The following is a 17,355-nucleotide window of genomic DNA, read 5'->3' on the forward strand; positions in this document are numbered from 1 at the left end:
TTGTGCCTGTTGAGCATCAAGCTCCCCTTCAGGTTTGCCGAGAGTGGCGTCATAGCAACTCATGGTTTGAAACCATAAGACTGCTCTCACGCGCCACCTCTTATAGTGGATACCCTCAAACATAGGAGGTCTCACGGAAGCAGCAAAACCACTTAGGGTAAATTGCCTATAATAAGGTTTTTGGATTGTTGGAAATATAAGCAATTTACCAAATGATTTTATTAACAGAAATACTAGATAAAGCATGACTAATATAGTAGAGATAAAACAAGTCATGCGTTCTGACAGAGAGAAGGTAAATAGCTTCTGCATATATGAACCGTAGCCAATCATATCTATAGCAGATAGTAGAACTAGTTGCATATATGAGGTATAACCTAACATATTTAGGGCAAGTACTAGTACGAGAAACCGTGGCAGGATATCTAACAGAAAGAAGAACACATACGGGACAACAGCAGCAGTAGCACTGGACTTGGGGTCGGTGTCCTCGCCAGCCATGTCGTCGAGGAGGTTGTCGACGTCGGGGAAGAAGTCGTCGTCGGGGAAGTAGTCGTCGGAGTCCGGGGCGTCCGTGATGAAGGAGTCAGCCAGTAGTCGCACAGAGTGCTCCCCAAAAACCTTATCACCCTTCTCCCGTACAAGACTCAAAGATGTGCGGTTTCGGAGGCCTACTGTCCCGACCTGCGGTGCACTCCGCAAGCCGGGATGAGGAAGACAACAGCAGCTCAGAGATTGGAACCGATGGTGAGAGGAAGGAGAAGTTCTGGTGCGTCTCTCTGAGAGGAGCGACCTCCCTTTTATAGGCGCAGGAGAAGGAGGCGAGAGGCTGCGCTGGGAGCTGAAGGGAACACGGGAGATGAGAACAGACAACAGCCGAAGGGTGCAGCGTTCGTATTCAATATCCACTACAGCAAAAACTTTCCAGATCCCGAGTGACCTTTCGTATACCCGTAGTGCGTGGCAAAAATTTAGATATCGGCTCGGCTCATTCCCGCAACCCGCGGCGCGGCGCGTCGTGACGTGGCGGGCGGCGGAGGAGGAGCGCGCGTGGATGTCCCTCTTGTTCTCATGCTCATACAAGTGGGGAAAGAATCTCCCTTATAAGGAGGTCCAACTCCCACTAAACTAGCAATGTGGGACTAAACTTTAGTAGTATCCCTTGCTTTGCACAAATGGGCTAAGTGGGCCTCTAGAATTTATTAGGAATTTCTGAAATAGTTATTGGGCTGTCCCCAATATAGACTAAATTCCAGCACCTATCCCATGGCTATAATCAGCTTGTCTCTAGTATGACAATTTTGGCACCACATACTTATCAACTTATCATATGTTACATGTTGTAAAAAACATGGAAATTGACTTCCACTTTGTTAGATAAATAATTGCCCGGAAGTTGTTGGCATTCGGTTTATATTCCTGAAATGACCAAGTAGCATACGATTTTATCAAGGTTCTTCCAGTATGAAGCTTGGAAGAACTTCAGGTGTAATTTCAACCAGTCAAACTCATGATGAAAAGATGATGTTTGAACTAGATAACTGGAATATGTTGTACCAATTGTATTGTATCAAAGTTGGTTCTAGATAAAACCGGTCTATATTGTAAACGAATGCAACATCAACTTACACAACAAGGCTTGCAAAAAATCGTTGTAAATTATAATTGGCTTATGGTTCCTATTAGTAAAGGTAACTCAACCCCTACGAAAGTAACACGCTTCAATGAAATAAGAACAAAGCTCCAGTCTCGAAAAAAACAATTGTTTGTTGTTGTTGAGAAAACAACACAGGCTTTCTATAGTTCAGTAAAAGAATAAAAAATATATTAGAAGTACCTCGGTTTCTATGGGCAAACGACCCCCCCCCCATATGGGACAAGTGGACTATTCGAAGAATAAGAAACAACATGACAACATAAGTAAATTGTCTTGTATGCACTTGACCGCAATTGGATCAGAACCTCCTCCATCTCAATGGAGAGTCTAATATAGCCAATATCTTTGCACATTGTCTGGTTTTTTTTCTAAATTTTATATACCCATTGGCCTCACTGATAGGGTAAGTGCACATTTTCATGCCCATGGGTAGTGCCCAAATGCTACCCGACTAGTCATGACTAAGGCATGGGTATAATTGTATGCCCATGGGTACGTTCAAACCCGACCCACTGATCTTATAGGTGGATCACATGTGCTATAAACCTAAAATATCAAGTATCAATATAAGGCATGAATCACTAGACATACATACCATAGTCTACCTCTCGATGGCGTCAACGAACCAAGCAACTACGCCACCACCCTTCAATGATGTGTTGATATGCCCAATGGGTGTCCATCGAGAATCGATACCCGTTGGATATAAGCACGGGCATGGATTTGTGCATGATGGATAGAATTTTACGCCCATGAGAAACATGGGTATGGCTATGCGATTATTGTGCCTGCATCATACTCTACCTACTGCCATCTTTAGAACTGCTACATTTGGAGAGTGATACCAATGATGTTTTTGCCCATCTAAAAGGCCCATTGTCGTGAAAAAATCAATGAGGCCAATATTCCAATGGTTACCTTCGGCCCATTCCACTCTTATTCGCCTTAGTTTATATGTTGTTCTAGCCTCTCACCCAGGCTCACAGTTGTTAGTATTGGCATGATCTAGACTGCACCCACATACCAACATTGGTCTTTACCGCACACTTTGTCCTCATTCATGCGTATCCAAAAAGAACTTCACGGTCACTGAAGTAACTTGAAGATGAGTTTTCCAAAAAAGAAGACGCATCTTGTTTATATGACTAGTCTATCATTCCTTTAAGCCAGGATGTCACACAGAGTAGTGGTTGCACCCAACTTCAGTGCACCCACGAAGTGAACAGTTAATTCGAAAAAATAGGAAAAAAACTTGAAACTTCAAGGATGTGATTATGAGAAAATGTTTTTTAAGCTTGCAAAGTTTGGTCACCAAAAAACATCAATGATCTCCATACAAAACGAAATACAAAAATGCTCTGCACCCAAGTTACTATTCATATGTTTTTAGCACAAACTGCAGCTCGTCGGTTGTCATTTCACCACCAAATTTTGCAAGCGCCTAAAACATTTGGTCAAAATCGCATCCACGAAATTTCATATTTTTTTTATATGTTTTTCTAAGGTTTTGAACGTGGGTGCACAAAAACCACACTTTTAAGCTAGGATGTCATACAGAGTATCCAGAGAAAATGTTTGTTTATGATCAAAAGGCTGGTGGGCCACACATTTTGGCTAAGTTTAGTCCAGTCATCGTTCGTGCTAGGTCGTTGGTTTCGGGGCTTCTTTGTGGACTTATCCCAACTCTCCTCATTATAAAAGAAAATATTTGCTCCCGCGTCGCGGGCATAGGTCCATTTCTAGGCTGAACTTCTACAACATGTGTATTTTTTTTTCTAAATCGAGGGCTTGTTTGGTTCATGGAAAAAGGACAGGAATCGGCGATTTTCTATAAGCACCATTGAGACATCTGGTTCAAAGGAATGCCACAAAGGGAAAGAGGGGGAATTTGTTTTTGGTGTCACTTTCAAAGGATAAAAATGTATTTTACGATCTAACTTACCTCTTTGTAGAATTCCTATTTATGAAGTGCCAAACCAGAATCTTTATTGATATTATATCATCTTAATTACACCTTTTCATTTTTCCTACAGACATTTGAAAGTGTTGTTTGCTTTTAAAAACGTCTTATATTGTGGGACGGAGGGAGTATGAATCATGGGCAGCATAATGTATATAATCTTTATACATGGGAGAGTACGGTAGCTTGGCTTTTGGATGGTGAGAGCTGAGAAAAAACATGGGCATGTTGTAAAAAAAGTGTCCTATTTTTTACATCCCCTAGGAGAATTTTTTCTGCTTTTTTTTGTTTCTATTCCTACAAACGTGGATCCGACGTAACAATTACGGGGACACGGCCTATATAATTGTTACAAATGAGAGAGTACGGGGGTTTGGCCTTTAGGATGGTGAGTGCTCAAGGAAAACATGCATACATTGCCAGAGAAGCACTATTTCTAGATGTAGAAGAGAAGTCATTCCGTGACGGGGTTCATTTGTACCGAATTCTCACGTTCTTGAAATAAAGAGTTCGCTTCTCGTTGGTTCTCATGGAATCCCCAAGAGTAGCCAGTATGCTACGGTTGTACTATTATGATGGGTGGGTTGTTGGTGGAGAGATGTTTCACTAATGGTATGCCCAAGAGTAGGACACTACGCCACTACATGTACAAGGTTCGCCGCACAAAGTACTCTTATGAACATGGAGTAAACTGTTTAAGAACGAGCATTTTTTGCATGGGCATGTGTACCCGACTCGCATGGCTCTAATTATATGCCCATGAGTAGAGGCTAGGATTTAGACACATTTACGTGCCCATGGTAGAGGCTAGGGTTTAAACACATTTACGTGCCCATGGGTAGCGCTCAAACCCCATGAGTAGGGCATGGGTCTAATTATGTGTCCATGGAAATGCATAAAAGGCTGCTGGACCCACACATGTTGGCTAAGTTAAGTCTATGGTACTTCTGATTGTGCGGTCACAGCTCATGCTAAGCATTTCTTTTGCCGCCTCTTTGTAAACTTATCCTTTCGGCCCTCATTTAAAATAAAAATATGTTGGCCCCTACACGGCATATGTCCATTTCTGGGTTGAACTTCTACATCATGTGTATTTCTTTTTTTTTCTCTTTCTAAATTGAGGGCTTGTTTGGTTCATGGAAAAAGTATAGGAAGAGGAATTTTTCTATAAGAACCATTCACTCATTTGGTTCAAAGGAATACCACAAAGGAATAGTCGAGAATTTTTTTGGTCTTGCTTTCAAAGGAAAAAATGCAATTTACAATCTAATTTGACCTCTTTGTTGATTTCCTATTTATGAAGTACCTAACGGGAGTCTTCAGTGACATGGTACTATCATCTTAATTGTACCTTTTTATATGGTTTGACTTATATTTATTGTATTCAGTGGAATTCCTGTGTTTTTTCTCTGTCATGGTGAACCAAACACGTAAGTTTACATAATTCTTATGTTTTCCAGTCCACCGTTTTGCACCATAGTGTTTCCATGTTTTTTCCTATTCATACAGACATTGAAAGTAGCAATCACAGGCAACACGGTGTATATAATCTTTTTGCATCGGAGAGCACGGGAGTTTGGCCTCTAGGATGGTGATAGCTGAAGAAAAAACGTGCACATTTTGTAGGAAAAAAAACACTACATTTACATAGCCTAGGAGAAACGTTTTCCTGCATTTCCACCCCTTACTCCTACGGATGTCGAAAGTAGCAATTATGGGGACACACGCGTATATAACTGTACGCATGAGAGAGTACGGGGGTTTGGCCTTTAGGGCGGTGAGAGTTCAAGGAAAACGTGCATATTTTGTCAAAGAAGCACTGTTTCTAGACGCGCAAGAGAAGTCACCCCGTGACGGTGTTCGTTTTGGACCGAAATTCTCACGTTCTTGAAATAAAGAGTCCTCCTCTCGTGGGTTCTGACGAAGTCCCCCAAGATTAGCACGTAGTAGTACGTATATTATGAGAACGACGAAAAGACGTCGAGTGTGCCAGTGTGGATGTAGCAGCACAGCACAGCACGGCGCTGCACCGCGGGTATCCAGTTCGGCACGGCAAGCGCTACGTACGGTGCCAAAGCACGTCTACTGGACGCAATTAGTAGCGGACTGCCACTGCTTGAGGTGATTGCGACAACCACGAGGAAGAAACGACGCATCCCAACTAGTGTACTGTACGGTGGAGATTAGAGAGAGGGAGAGGGGGAGGGAGAAAGTTACTTGCGACGGTATATGCAAAAGCAGCAACGCACGCATGCAAATGCAATCCACTCGTATCATAGGAAGGCATGCGGCAGGGCACAGAAACATGCCGACCACGAGCCAACCTTTTCGGCCCATCTCGTACCCGACCGGCAGCGCACCATCATGGACGGTAGGCCCAGCGCATTAGCAAGCACACCAGTACCAGTACTACTAGTAGATAGAAACGCTTAAAAGACTCACGTCACATCGATCCGGCCAATGATCTCCGTGTCGCCCCGTTGCAACTTGCAAGCGGTACCACGGAACGGGCTGACGAGGAGTGGATCGCCCATCCCGCCCTAGCTCGCCTCGTGTGCTCTGACCGTGTCTCGCAGCGCCTACGGCGGTTAGCTGTTGCTGCCATGCGGCCGGCAATGTCGTCGGGTTTGACCGGTGAAGTGGCCTCTGCACCGGTCGCGCTGGGCTGAGCGGTAGGGTTTGAGAGCGAGACGGTGGCGTTCGAGGAAACAGGGCAGGCATGTGAGCCACGTCGGTGTCGGCGAACCGGCGTCGCCCTGCCCTGCCGGCGAGGTCTTGACCATTGACGGCTTCCAAGTTGTGTGTGTGGCTCCCGTGTCCCGTGCGTGGGACGTGCTCCGCCCGGCCATTGACTTTGCGGCACAGGCAGCTACGAGAGCCCACCTTTCAGTTGGTCTCTGTGGCGGCTACTTCATCCTGTGTTCTCCTTTAGATCAAGTCCTTTTTTTAATTTTGAAGGAGATCAATCCTACTAAGAATGGGAAAAAAGAAAAGAAAAGTATTCCTGCATGGAAAAGTAGTCCAAGCTGGCTGGACGGACCGGCCCAGCCCAGCATTATGGTTCGCCGTCGCTTGCAGCCGAACCGGCCCATCACTGTGTTCTCAAAAATATTAATCATTATTATGTGAAATGGAACCAGCAAAGCACGCCGAGGAAGCTGAACATCAAAACATAAGGAGCACCAACAGAGTACAGACAGACGCTATGGTTCGACCAAATCTACATCCATCAGGTTACTGAAATGTACTACCCCCCACAATCGCACCAAGCCACCCGATGCGGCCATTATTCGTTTATTCTGCTTCAGGAAATGTCCCCAAAACTGAAACTGCACACGGTCGATTCAATTGCGCGACAGCACAGGACCACCAGCCTAGAAACGGTGCCCGGCGAAGCTCATGACAGACCCATGACTTTGCCGGTGGCCGTGTCGATGTCGATTTCATAGAAGCAGGGCCTTGTAGGGAGACCAGGCATTGTGCTCATGGTCCCGACGAGCGGGTAGATGAAACCGGCTCCGATGCTCGCCCGCACGTCTCTTATCGGCAGCACGAAGCCTGACGGCGCGCCCTTCATGGATGGAACATGAGAAAAGGAGTACTGAGTCTTCGCCATGCATATCGGGAGGTTGGAGAAGCCTTGCTTGGTGTACATCTCGATCTGCTTTTCGGCCTACAGGAAAGACATAATAAACAAGTCAGCAGGCAAAATCTTATAAATGCAGGCACAGAGTGTTCTATAATTCTCATAATAGAACAAATCTCACAATTACATTAAGTAATTACTCCTATACAACGGAAGAAGAACACAAGGAAATACCTGTTCAGAGTATTCAACACCACTAGCACCATAGAACTTAGCTATTGACTCAATCTTCTCCTTTATGCTAGAATCTAGAGGATATAAAAACTTCAGGGGCTCTGCCTGGCTTTCACATGCTCTTTGAACAGCGACTCCAAGATCAACCTGAATATACAAGTTAAATGACATGATAGAGTTAGACAACTAGTTCGATTCTGTAAAATTTGGACTTCAAATGTTCTTAAATTGAAGAAATAAGCATGTTTTCTTATGAAATCAACTCGCTAGGCAATAATGTATTAGTGAAATGCAGAGGGATGCATGGGCATAACTGTCAGAACTGTTTGGTGCAGTGACCACTTTGATATTGTTGAGAAGCTGAAAAGTCTGGCAACAGACAATAATATTAATTACTCTAGGGGCTGATCTATGTTGGACACTAAAGAACAGTCACAAGTACAGAAACAAAATTCACTACATCATCAGCTCCGGAAGACAAACATATGAAATGGACAACAGATTCGCAGTTAAATATTTCTCCAAAAGAGATGTCATGTATAGAATGTCCTTTTTTTAGACCATGGGGAAGAGCTGCATGTAATTCATTCATTAAAATGGAATGTCTGAATTAATAATCCAGACAAGAGAAGAGAACTAACCGCTCCTTTACCACCGTGTGCATGGTGGGAGCAGACGACAGCATCGAAAGCCCCAGCTGCCATAGCCGCCTTTTTCACAACTTCCATTTCAGAGTCTGTGTCTGTTGCAAATTTGTTGATTGCTACTACAACATTCACTCCATAACCCTTTGTGTTTGAGATGTGCTTAGCAAGATTAACACATCCAGCTTCAACAAGAGCCACATTTTCACTGACATATGCATGATCTAAAGGCTTCCCAGCCACAACATCTGGGCCTCCTCCATGCATTTTAAGAGCTCTAATTGTGGCCACAATAATAGCACACTGAGGTGTCAATCCACTATACCTACACTTTATGTCCATGAATTTCTCAGTCCCAATATCAGCACCAAAACCAGCTTCTGTAACAACAAAACCACCCTTCCCAACCAACTTCAAAGCAATCTTATCAGCAACTATGGAAGAGTTCCCATGTGCAATGTTAGCAAAAGGTCCAGCATGAACTAAAACAGGAGTGCCTTCAAGAGTTTGCATGAGGGTGGGATGAATAGCATCTTTCATTAGGACAGTCAAGGCACCTCCAAGACCAAGATCATCAGCTGTAACCGGATCGCCCGCCTTGCTGTTGCCTATCACCATTCTTCCAAGTCTTTCCCTCATATCACCAAGGGAAGTTGTAAGAGCTAACACAGCCATTATCTCACTTGCCACAGATATGTCAAAGCCTGTTTCTCTCACCATGCCTTTTTCTTCAGGGCCTTGTCCGACGGTGATTTTCCTCAGGAAGCGATCATTAACATCCATGACCCGTCTCCAAGTAATGGATGCAGGGTCAATATCAAGCCTTGCAAAACGCCTCACTTCTTCCGGTGTTAGCTCATCGGGATCTGTCTTTGAGATGCCAAGCTTTATCAGGCGTCGGAGCATTACATCAGCAAAGCGCCTCTTCCCTTCTTTGTTTGCTGGACACAATCTATTGAACAGAGCTTTGTCTGATTGAGAAGCTTCATGGAAAATCCTTGTGTCAATGGCAGCAGCAAGAAGATTGTTTGCAGCTGTAATTGCATGGATATCCCCAGTCATATGGAGATTGAACTCATCCATGGGTATAACTTGACTGTAGCCACCCCCAGCAGCACCCCCCTTGATTCCGAAGGTGGGCCCTTGTGATGGTTGACGGACGCAAGTGACAACCTATAATGATGACAGAAAATAAAATAGTAAACCATATCAATATAATTATATATACAGAAATATATGACAACAAATTCCATATGTTCTGGATTGTATAGTCTATTATTTATAGCCTTGAATTGTATCTATATTTACACCAATATAAAAAGCAGGAGTTGCTTCGGATACTTTCGAGATGTCGAAAACTTTTTATCTAGCTTTATTATTATCCATCCAGTGGTTATACAGAAGTTCTACCATAAGCACTGAAAATTCTGCAGCTGTACTGTGTGTTTATGTCAACACAACTTCATAAATAAATCCATCCAACTGTTACGCAAACCCTGAACCCGTGATAGCCAATATGTAGATGTGTTACTAACTAGGGGACAGCAACAGAATACTATTGCCCAGTCTAAATTTGCATCAAACAACTTCTAATCCTTCCAATGTTGTCCCAAATAAGCCCATTGGTTACGGACTTTTATCAACTCAAACGACATCCTTACAACAAATCACAAATTTCCGACTCTATCCTAATTGACAAGCACTAATGAACCTTGTGCAGGTTATCTCATCGTTGGCAGCCAAACTACATTCTTACAGCATATTAACTCGGCTTTGTTCTAACGTAGAAACAGTAATCACCGGGCGCAGGTTAATATCGCCGATGACAGCCAAACGAAAATAACTCTGAAAATCTCACCTTCTTATCAAGGAACGCCCCCAGCGCCTGGCACAGGCCGACGGTAGTGGTTGACTTGCCCTCCCCGAGCGGCGTCGGCGTGATGCCGCCGACGACCACGTAGTACCCGTCCTGCTGCCCCTGCAGCTTGTCAAGAACGGACAGGAGCACCTGCACATCGCCGCACAAAATTGCAGTCAGATCGAGTCACCTGATCACGCCACGCAACGCCGGTGGTCCTTTTTTTTCTCGGGAACCGATCAAGAACCGCACCTTGGCCTTGTACTTGCCGTAGAGATCGTAGTGCTCGGGCGGGACGCCGAGCTCGGCGGCGATGTCGGCGATGTGGAGCGGCTCGACGGCGTTGGCGATGTCGATGTCGGCGGGCACCGGCGAGGCGACGTCGAGCCTCCGGATGGTGGGGTTGGGCGCCGGCGTCGTCATGGGCGGCACCAGCGGCGGCGCGGAGACGGCGCTGGATCTCGCGACGGCGGGGCGGAGGCGAAGCAGCGAGTGGTGGCGAGGGAGTGGTGGAGGCGAGAGGAGTCGCTGGCTCGCGGTCTTGTTTATTCTCGCCCCCGCGTCGGCACGGCGGCGGCTTAGGATAATGGAGGATAAAGTTCTGGGATGACTGGTTGGTGGGGCAGGCAGATCCATGGCACAGCAACAGCTCCCACCCAAAATAATGGTACTGCTCGCGAAAAACCACAGATTAATTAACCCACCACTCTATAAATCTTCTCGACTCAAAGAAACTGTTTTTCGACTGACCCAAAACTCTGCCCTAAATCTTCTCCCCGTCCTCAATGCGCACTACCAGTTCGTTCATCAGACGAACAAAGGCATTGGGTGGGGTGGACGGGAGGGTTTTGGGGTGGTCTTATCTCGGGTTGGACGGACGGACGGACCGCGATCCCAATCCGGGGGAGAAGATAAGGAGTTCTTGGGGGCGGTGGGTCGGTGGGTGTGGGCGACGATGCCTGGAATCCCAGTCTGTATCGTGTTCTTGAGGTGGCAGCGACGACGCCAACTGTGCCCGGCGGCACCGCTTGGATCAGCGCTAGCTCATGAGCACTTTTGTTCTGTCCAGCATTGATCCGCGAACCAACTTTGGAATCGAGCGCTTGAGTTCAGGTGAGGTGGCCGTGAGCATTTGGTTTTGGGGTTTTGCTCTGGCGAAAACGGCAGTCCAGCCCAGCCACGGTGACACGCAAAGTCGTCTGAAGAACGGGGTTGCAGGCCACGTGTGGTCGCTTCCCGTTCTCGGTTTGTGAGGGCGCTCCCACGGAGTCTTGAATGGCTCCGGTCGCGTGAGGCCGGCGAGAGAAACGCTGGCATCGGAAGAGCATGCATGGGCCACGTTTTGTATCGCTTCACATGTGGATGCCATGCCATGAGTTAGTGTTTCCGGCGTCTCTAGCAGATCTCCATAATACAATTCCTCGTCCTATCTATCATACACAAAAGATACTCCCTCCGCAATTTAATATAAACCCTTTTTTGGCACTATCGCTGTGTCAAAAAGGGTCTTATATTAAATTACAGAGGGATACCTTTTAGGATTAAACTTTTTTTATCTAGCAGAACCCACAGACTTAACCACGAACCAACTCAACTTCATCTTTTTTTCTTTCTTCTTCTTTTTTTCTTCCACACGGTCAACAATGATTGCTCGGCACCAAATGATGTCGATGAGATATAGACTCGTCATACGTGACGTACAAGTTCAACTAAGAAATAAAAAATATAGGCGACACGCCATGGTTTGCGCGCTTATTCGTCGGAATGTCCTCTTCTACTCATCCTTCCCCTAGTGGCACCCTCACGTGGCCCCGAACACAACGATCACTCGGAATCGATGATGGCAGTTGTCGATCACTTTTCTATGTAAGTTTCTTCATGTAAGTGAGTTATTGCTTGTAGGTGATCCTCTGTAGCGTGGTGGAGCCTTGCCCGTGGCCGGTGACGACTTGGAGGAGCGCCATCGTGGACGGAGATGACGAGAAAGACGAAAAAAATGTCCTAAAAATTTTCGTCCGAAGAACTGGCGGGGGGGGGGGGGGAGCAGGCTTGCAACGAAGCGCCACGTGCATCGGTGTGGCATGCAGAGTGGCTGGCGATAGTGGCCACGTACGACAGTGTTCATGCCCATTACTTCTATAAATGATGCTGCAGTACCCGCCTCCTCGGGGCATCCTTGCTCTCTCGTGCCCTCTAAGTCGTTCGATCCACGCGCGCCTCACACCACGACCCGTATGGCCCCCTCCCCGTCGTCCGTTCGGCTCGGGGTGTCCCTCACCGAGACGATGCCGTGGGGTCCATGACATGTTACCATGGGGCGCGTGCGGGCCCGCCTTGTCTGCTTCTCGTTTCCCTTGTCATGCATGTGTTGTTTGGTCTGCATGATGGGGAACGTTGCAGAAAACAAAAAATTTCCTACTCGTTTCACCAAGACCCATCTAGGAGTTCATCTAGCAACGAGACATCGGATGCATCTACATACCTTTGTAGATCGCGCACGGAAGCGTTCAAAAAACGGTGATGATGTGGTCGAACACGACGTGATCCAAATCACCGATGACCAAGCGCCGAACGGACGGCACCTCCGCGTTCAACACACGTACGGGACGGGAGACGTCTCCTCCTTCTTGATCCAGCAAGGGGATGAGGAGAGGTTGATGAAGATCCAGCAGCACGACGGCGTGGTGGTGGATGCAGGGCGTCACAGTAGCAGGGCTTCGCCTATACTACGAGGAAGAGACGTAACGGGGAGAGAGGGAGGCGCCAAGGCTCAGGTATGAAGTCCTCCCCTCTCCTCAACTATATATAGGGGTGCCAAGGGGGGTTGGCCGGCCCTAGTAGATGGATCTACTAGGGGGGGGGCGGCCAAGGGTGGGGAGCTTGCCCCCCAAGCAAGGGGGCGCCCCCTCTAGGGTTTCCCCTCAACCCTAGCCGCATGGGCCCTAGGGGAGTGGCGCCCCAGCCCACTTTGGCTGGGTTCCCTCCTACTTCAGCCCATGGGGCCCCCCGGGATAGGTGGCCCCACCCGGTGGACCCCCGGGACCCTTCCGGTGGTCCCGGTACAATACCGGTGACCCCGAAACTTGTCCCGATGGCCGAAACAACACTTCCTATATATAATTCTTTACCTCCGGACCATTCCGGAACTCCTCGTGACGTCCGGGATCTTATCCGGGACTCCGAACAATATTCGGGTTACTGCATATTCATATCTTCACAACCCTAGCGTCACCGAACCTTAAGTGCGTAGACCCTACGGGTTCGGGAGACAAGCAGACATGACCGAGACGACTCTCCGGTCAATAACCAACAGCGGGATCTGGATACCCATGTTGGCTCCCACATGCTCCACGATGATCTCATCGGATGAACCACGATGTCGAGGATTCAATCAACCCCGTATGCAATTCCCTTTGTCAATCGATATGTTACTTGCCCGAGATTCGATCGTCGGTATCCCAATACCTCGTTCAATCTCGTTACCGGCAAGTCACTTTACTCGTACCGTAATGCATGATCCCGTGACCAGACACTTGGTCACTTTGAGCTCATTATGATGATGCATTACCGAGTGGGCCCAGTGATACCTCTCCGTCATACGGAGTGACAAATCCCAGTCTTGATCCATGTCAACCCAACAGACACTTTCGGAGATACCCGTAGTAGACCTTTATAGTCACCCAGTTACGTTGTGACATTTGGTATACCCAAAGCACTCCTACGGTATCCGGGAGTTACACGATCTCATGGTCTAAGGAAAAGATACTTGACATTGGAAAACTCTAGCAAACGAACTATACGATCTTGTGCTATGTTTAGGATTGGGTCTTGTCCATCACATCATTCTCCTAATGATGTGATCTCGTTATCAATGACATCCAATGTCCATAGTTAGGAAACCATGACTATCTGTTGATCAACGAGCTAGTCAACTAGAGGCTTACTAGGGACATGTTGGTGTCTGTTATTCACACATGTATTACGATTTCCGGATTACACAATTATAGCATGAATAAAGACAATTATCATGAACAAGGAAATATAATAATAATGCTTTTATTATTGCCTCTAGGGCATATTTCCAACAGTCTCCCACTTGCACTAGAGTCAATAATCTAGTTACATTGTGATGAATCGAACACCCGTGGAATTCTGGTGTTGATCATGTTTTGCTCTAGGGAGAGGTTTAGTCAACGGATCCGCTATATTCAGGTCCGTGTGTACTTTACAAATCTCTATGTCTCCATCTTGAACATTTTCACGAATGGAGTTGAAGCGACGCTTGATGTGCCTTGTCTTCTTGTGAAACCTGGGCTCCTTGGCAAGAGCAATGGCTCCAGTGTTGTCACAGAAGAGCTTGATCGGCCCCGACGCATTGGGTATGACTCCTAGGTCGGTGATGAACTCCTTCACCCATATTGCTTCATGTGCTGCCTCCGAGGCTGCCATGTACTCCGCTTCACATGTAGATCCCGCCACGACGCTTTGCTTGCAACTGCACCAGCTTACTGCCTCACCATTCAAAATATACACGTATCCGGTCTGTGACTTAGAGTCATCCAGATCTGTGTCGAAGCTAGCGTCGACGTAACCCTTTATGACGAGCTCTTCGTCACCTTCATAAACGAGAAACATTTCCTTAGTCCTTTTCAGGTACTTCAGGATATTCTTGACCGCTGTCCAGTGTTCCTTGCCGGGATTACTTTGGTACCTTCCTACCAAACTTACGGCAAGGTTTACATCAGGTCTGGTACATAGCATGGCATACATAATAGACCCTATGGCCGAGGCATAGGGGATGACACTCATCTCTTCTATCTCTTCTGCCGTGGTCGGACATTGAGTTGAGCTCAATTTCACACCTTGTAACACAGGTAAGAACCCCTTCTTAGAATGATCCATATTGAACTTCTTCAATATCTTATCAAGGTATGTGCTTTGTGAAAGACCTATGAGGCGTCTCGATCTATCTCTATAGATTTTGATGCCTAATATATAAGCTGCTTCTCCAAGGTCCTTCATTGAAAAACTCTTATTCAAGTAGGCCTTGATGCTGTCCAAGAGTTCTATATCATTTCCCATCAAAAGTATGTCATCTACATATAATATGAGAAATGCTACAGAGCTCCCACTCACTTTCTTGTAAACGCAGGCTTCTCCATAGGTCTGCGTAAACCCAAACGCTTTGATCATCTGATCAAAGCTAATGTTCCAACTCCGAGATGCTTGCACCAGCCCATAAATCGAGCGTTGGAGCTTGCATACCTTGTCAGCATTCTTAGGATCGACAAAACCTTCCGGTTGCATCATATACAATTCTTCCTTAAGGAAACCATTAAGGAATGCCGTTTTGACGTCCATTTGCCATATCTCATAATCGTAGAATGCGGCAATTGCTAACATGATTCGGACGGACTTTAGCTTCGCTACCGGTGAGAAAGTCTCATCGTAGTCAACCCCTTGAACTTGTCGATAACCCTTAGCGACAAGCCGAGCTTTATAGATGGTCACATTACCATCCGCGTCTGTCTTCTTCTTAAAGATCCATTTATTTTCTGTGGCTCGCCGTTCAACAGGCAAGTCAGTCAAAGTCCATACTTCATTTTCATACATGGATCCTATCTCGGATTTCATGGCTTCTAGCCATTTGTCGGAATCCGGGACCGCCATCGCTTCTTCATAGTTCGAAGGTTCACCGTTGTCTAACAACATGATTTCCAAGACAGGGTTGCTGTACCACTCTGGTGCGGAACGTGTCCTTGTGGACCTTCGAATTTCAGTAGGAGCTTGATCAGAAGTATCTTGATCATTATCATTAACTTCCTCTCTAGTCGGTGCAGGCACCTTAGGAACATTTTCTTGAGTTGCGCCATTTTCCGGTTCAAGAGGTAATACTTCGTCAAGCTCTACTTTCCTCCCACTTACTTCTTTCGAGAGAAACTCTTTCTCTAGAAAGGACCCATTCTTGGCAACAAAGATCTTGCCTTCGGATCTGAGGTAGAAGGTATACCCAACAGTTTCTTTAGGGTATCCTATGAAGACGCATTTTTCCGACTTGGGTTCGAGCTTTTCAGGTTGAAGTTTCTTGACATAAGCATCGCATCCCCAAACTTTTAGAAACGACAGCTTAGGTTTCTTCCCAAACCATAATTCATACGTTGTCGTCTCAACGGATTTCGACGGAGCCCTATTTAAAGTGAATGCGGCAGTCTCTAAAGCATAGCCCCAAAAAGATAGCGGTAAATCAGTAAGAGACATCATAGACCGCACCATATCCAATAGAGTGCGATTACGACGTTCGGACACACCGTTACGCTGAGGTGTTCCAGGCGGCGTGAGTTGTGAAACTATTCCACATTTTCTTAAGTGTGTGCCAAACTCGTGACTCAAGTATTCTCCTCCACGATCTGATCGTAGAAACTTGATCTTCCTGTCACGTTGATTTTCAACCTCACTCTGAAATTCCTTGAACTTTTCAAAGGTTTCAGACTTGTGTTTCATTAAGTAGACATACCCATATCTACTCAAGTCATCAGTGAGGGTGAGAACATAACGATAGCCACCGCGAGCCTCAACACTCATTGGACCGCACACATCAGTATGTATGATTTCCAATAAGTTGGTTGCTCGCTCCATTGTTCCTGAGAACGGAGTCTTGGTCATTTTACCCATGAGGCATGGTTCGCACGTGTCAAATGATTCATAATCAAGAGACTCTAAAAGTCCATCTGCATGGAGCTTCTTCATGCGTTTGACACCTATGTGACCAAGGCGGCAGTGCCACAAGTATGTGGGACTATCATTATTAACCTTACATCTTTTGGTACTCACACTATGAATATGTGTAGCAATACGCTCGAGATTCATTAAGAATAAACCATTTACCATAGGGGCATGACCATAAAACATATCTCTCATATAAATGTAACAACCATTATTCTCAGATTTAAATGAGTAGCCATCTCGAATTAAACGAGATCCCGATACAATGTTCATGCTCAAAGCTGGCACTAAATAACAGTTATTGAGGTTTAAAACTAATCCCGTAGGTAAATGTAGAGGCAGCGTGCCGACGGCGATCACATCGACCTTGGAACCATTCCCGACGCGCATCGTCACCTCGTCCTTCGCCAGTCTCCGTTTATTCCGCAGCTCCTGCTGTGAGTTACAAATATGAGCAACGGCATCGGTATCAAATACCCAGGAGTCACTACGAGTACTGGTAAGGTACACATCAATTACACGTATATCAAATATACCTTTGGTGTTGCCGGCCTTCTTGTCCGCTAAGTATTTGGGGCAGTTCCGTTTCCAGTGACCCTTCCCTTTGCAATAAAAGCACTTCGTCTCAGGCTTGGGTCCATTCTTTGGCTTCTTCCCGGCAGCTTGCTTGCCGGGCGCGGCAACCTCCTTGCC

General features: G+C 46.3%; 1 protein-coding gene across 1 annotated transcript; it reads right to left on the reverse strand.

Moving 5' to 3' along the window:
- Positions 1-6,776: 6,776 nt before the first annotated feature.
- On the reverse strand, positions 6,777-10,960 carry THFS (10-formyltetrahydrofolate synthetase). The gene is made up of 6 exons (XM_087526339.1): positions 10,690-10,960; positions 10,192-10,609; positions 9,940-10,089; positions 8,079-9,254; positions 7,438-7,584; positions 6,777-7,290 (listed from the first exon to the last, which is right to left on the reverse strand). The coding sequence occupies exons 2-6, from the start codon at positions 10,573-10,575 to the stop codon at positions 7,015-7,017; spliced, it is 2,133 nt and encodes a 710-aa protein (XP_087382465.1). The 5' UTR covers positions 10,576-10,609; positions 10,690-10,960; the 3' UTR covers positions 6,777-7,014.
- Between the last annotated feature and the right edge of the window lie 6,395 nt (positions 10,961-17,355).

This window comes from Triticum urartu, chromosome 5A (genome assembly GCF_056163025.1).
Source record: "Triticum urartu cultivar PI428250 chromosome 5A, HENAU_Tu73, whole genome shotgun sequence".
Taxonomy (NCBI): Eukaryota; Viridiplantae; Streptophyta; class Magnoliopsida; order Poales; family Poaceae; genus Triticum; species Triticum urartu.

What these genes read in the sequence shown, in the direction of transcription:
- THFS (XM_087526339.1), bottom strand. Translation starts at nt 10,575, where the DNA reads ATGGATCTGCCTGCCCCACCAACCAGTCATCCCAGAACTTTATCCTCC. An exon ending in ACGGCAAGTACAAGGCCAAG is followed by an intron (nt 10,090 to 10,191) that starts GTGCGGTTCTTG and finishes GGCGATGTGCAG; the next exon opens with GTGCTCCTGTCCGTTCTTGA. An exon ending in GTGTTGAATACTCTGAACAG is followed by an intron (nt 7,291 to 7,437) that starts GTATTTCCTTGT and finishes TCTTTCCTGTAG; the next exon opens with GCCGAAAAGCAGATCGAGAT.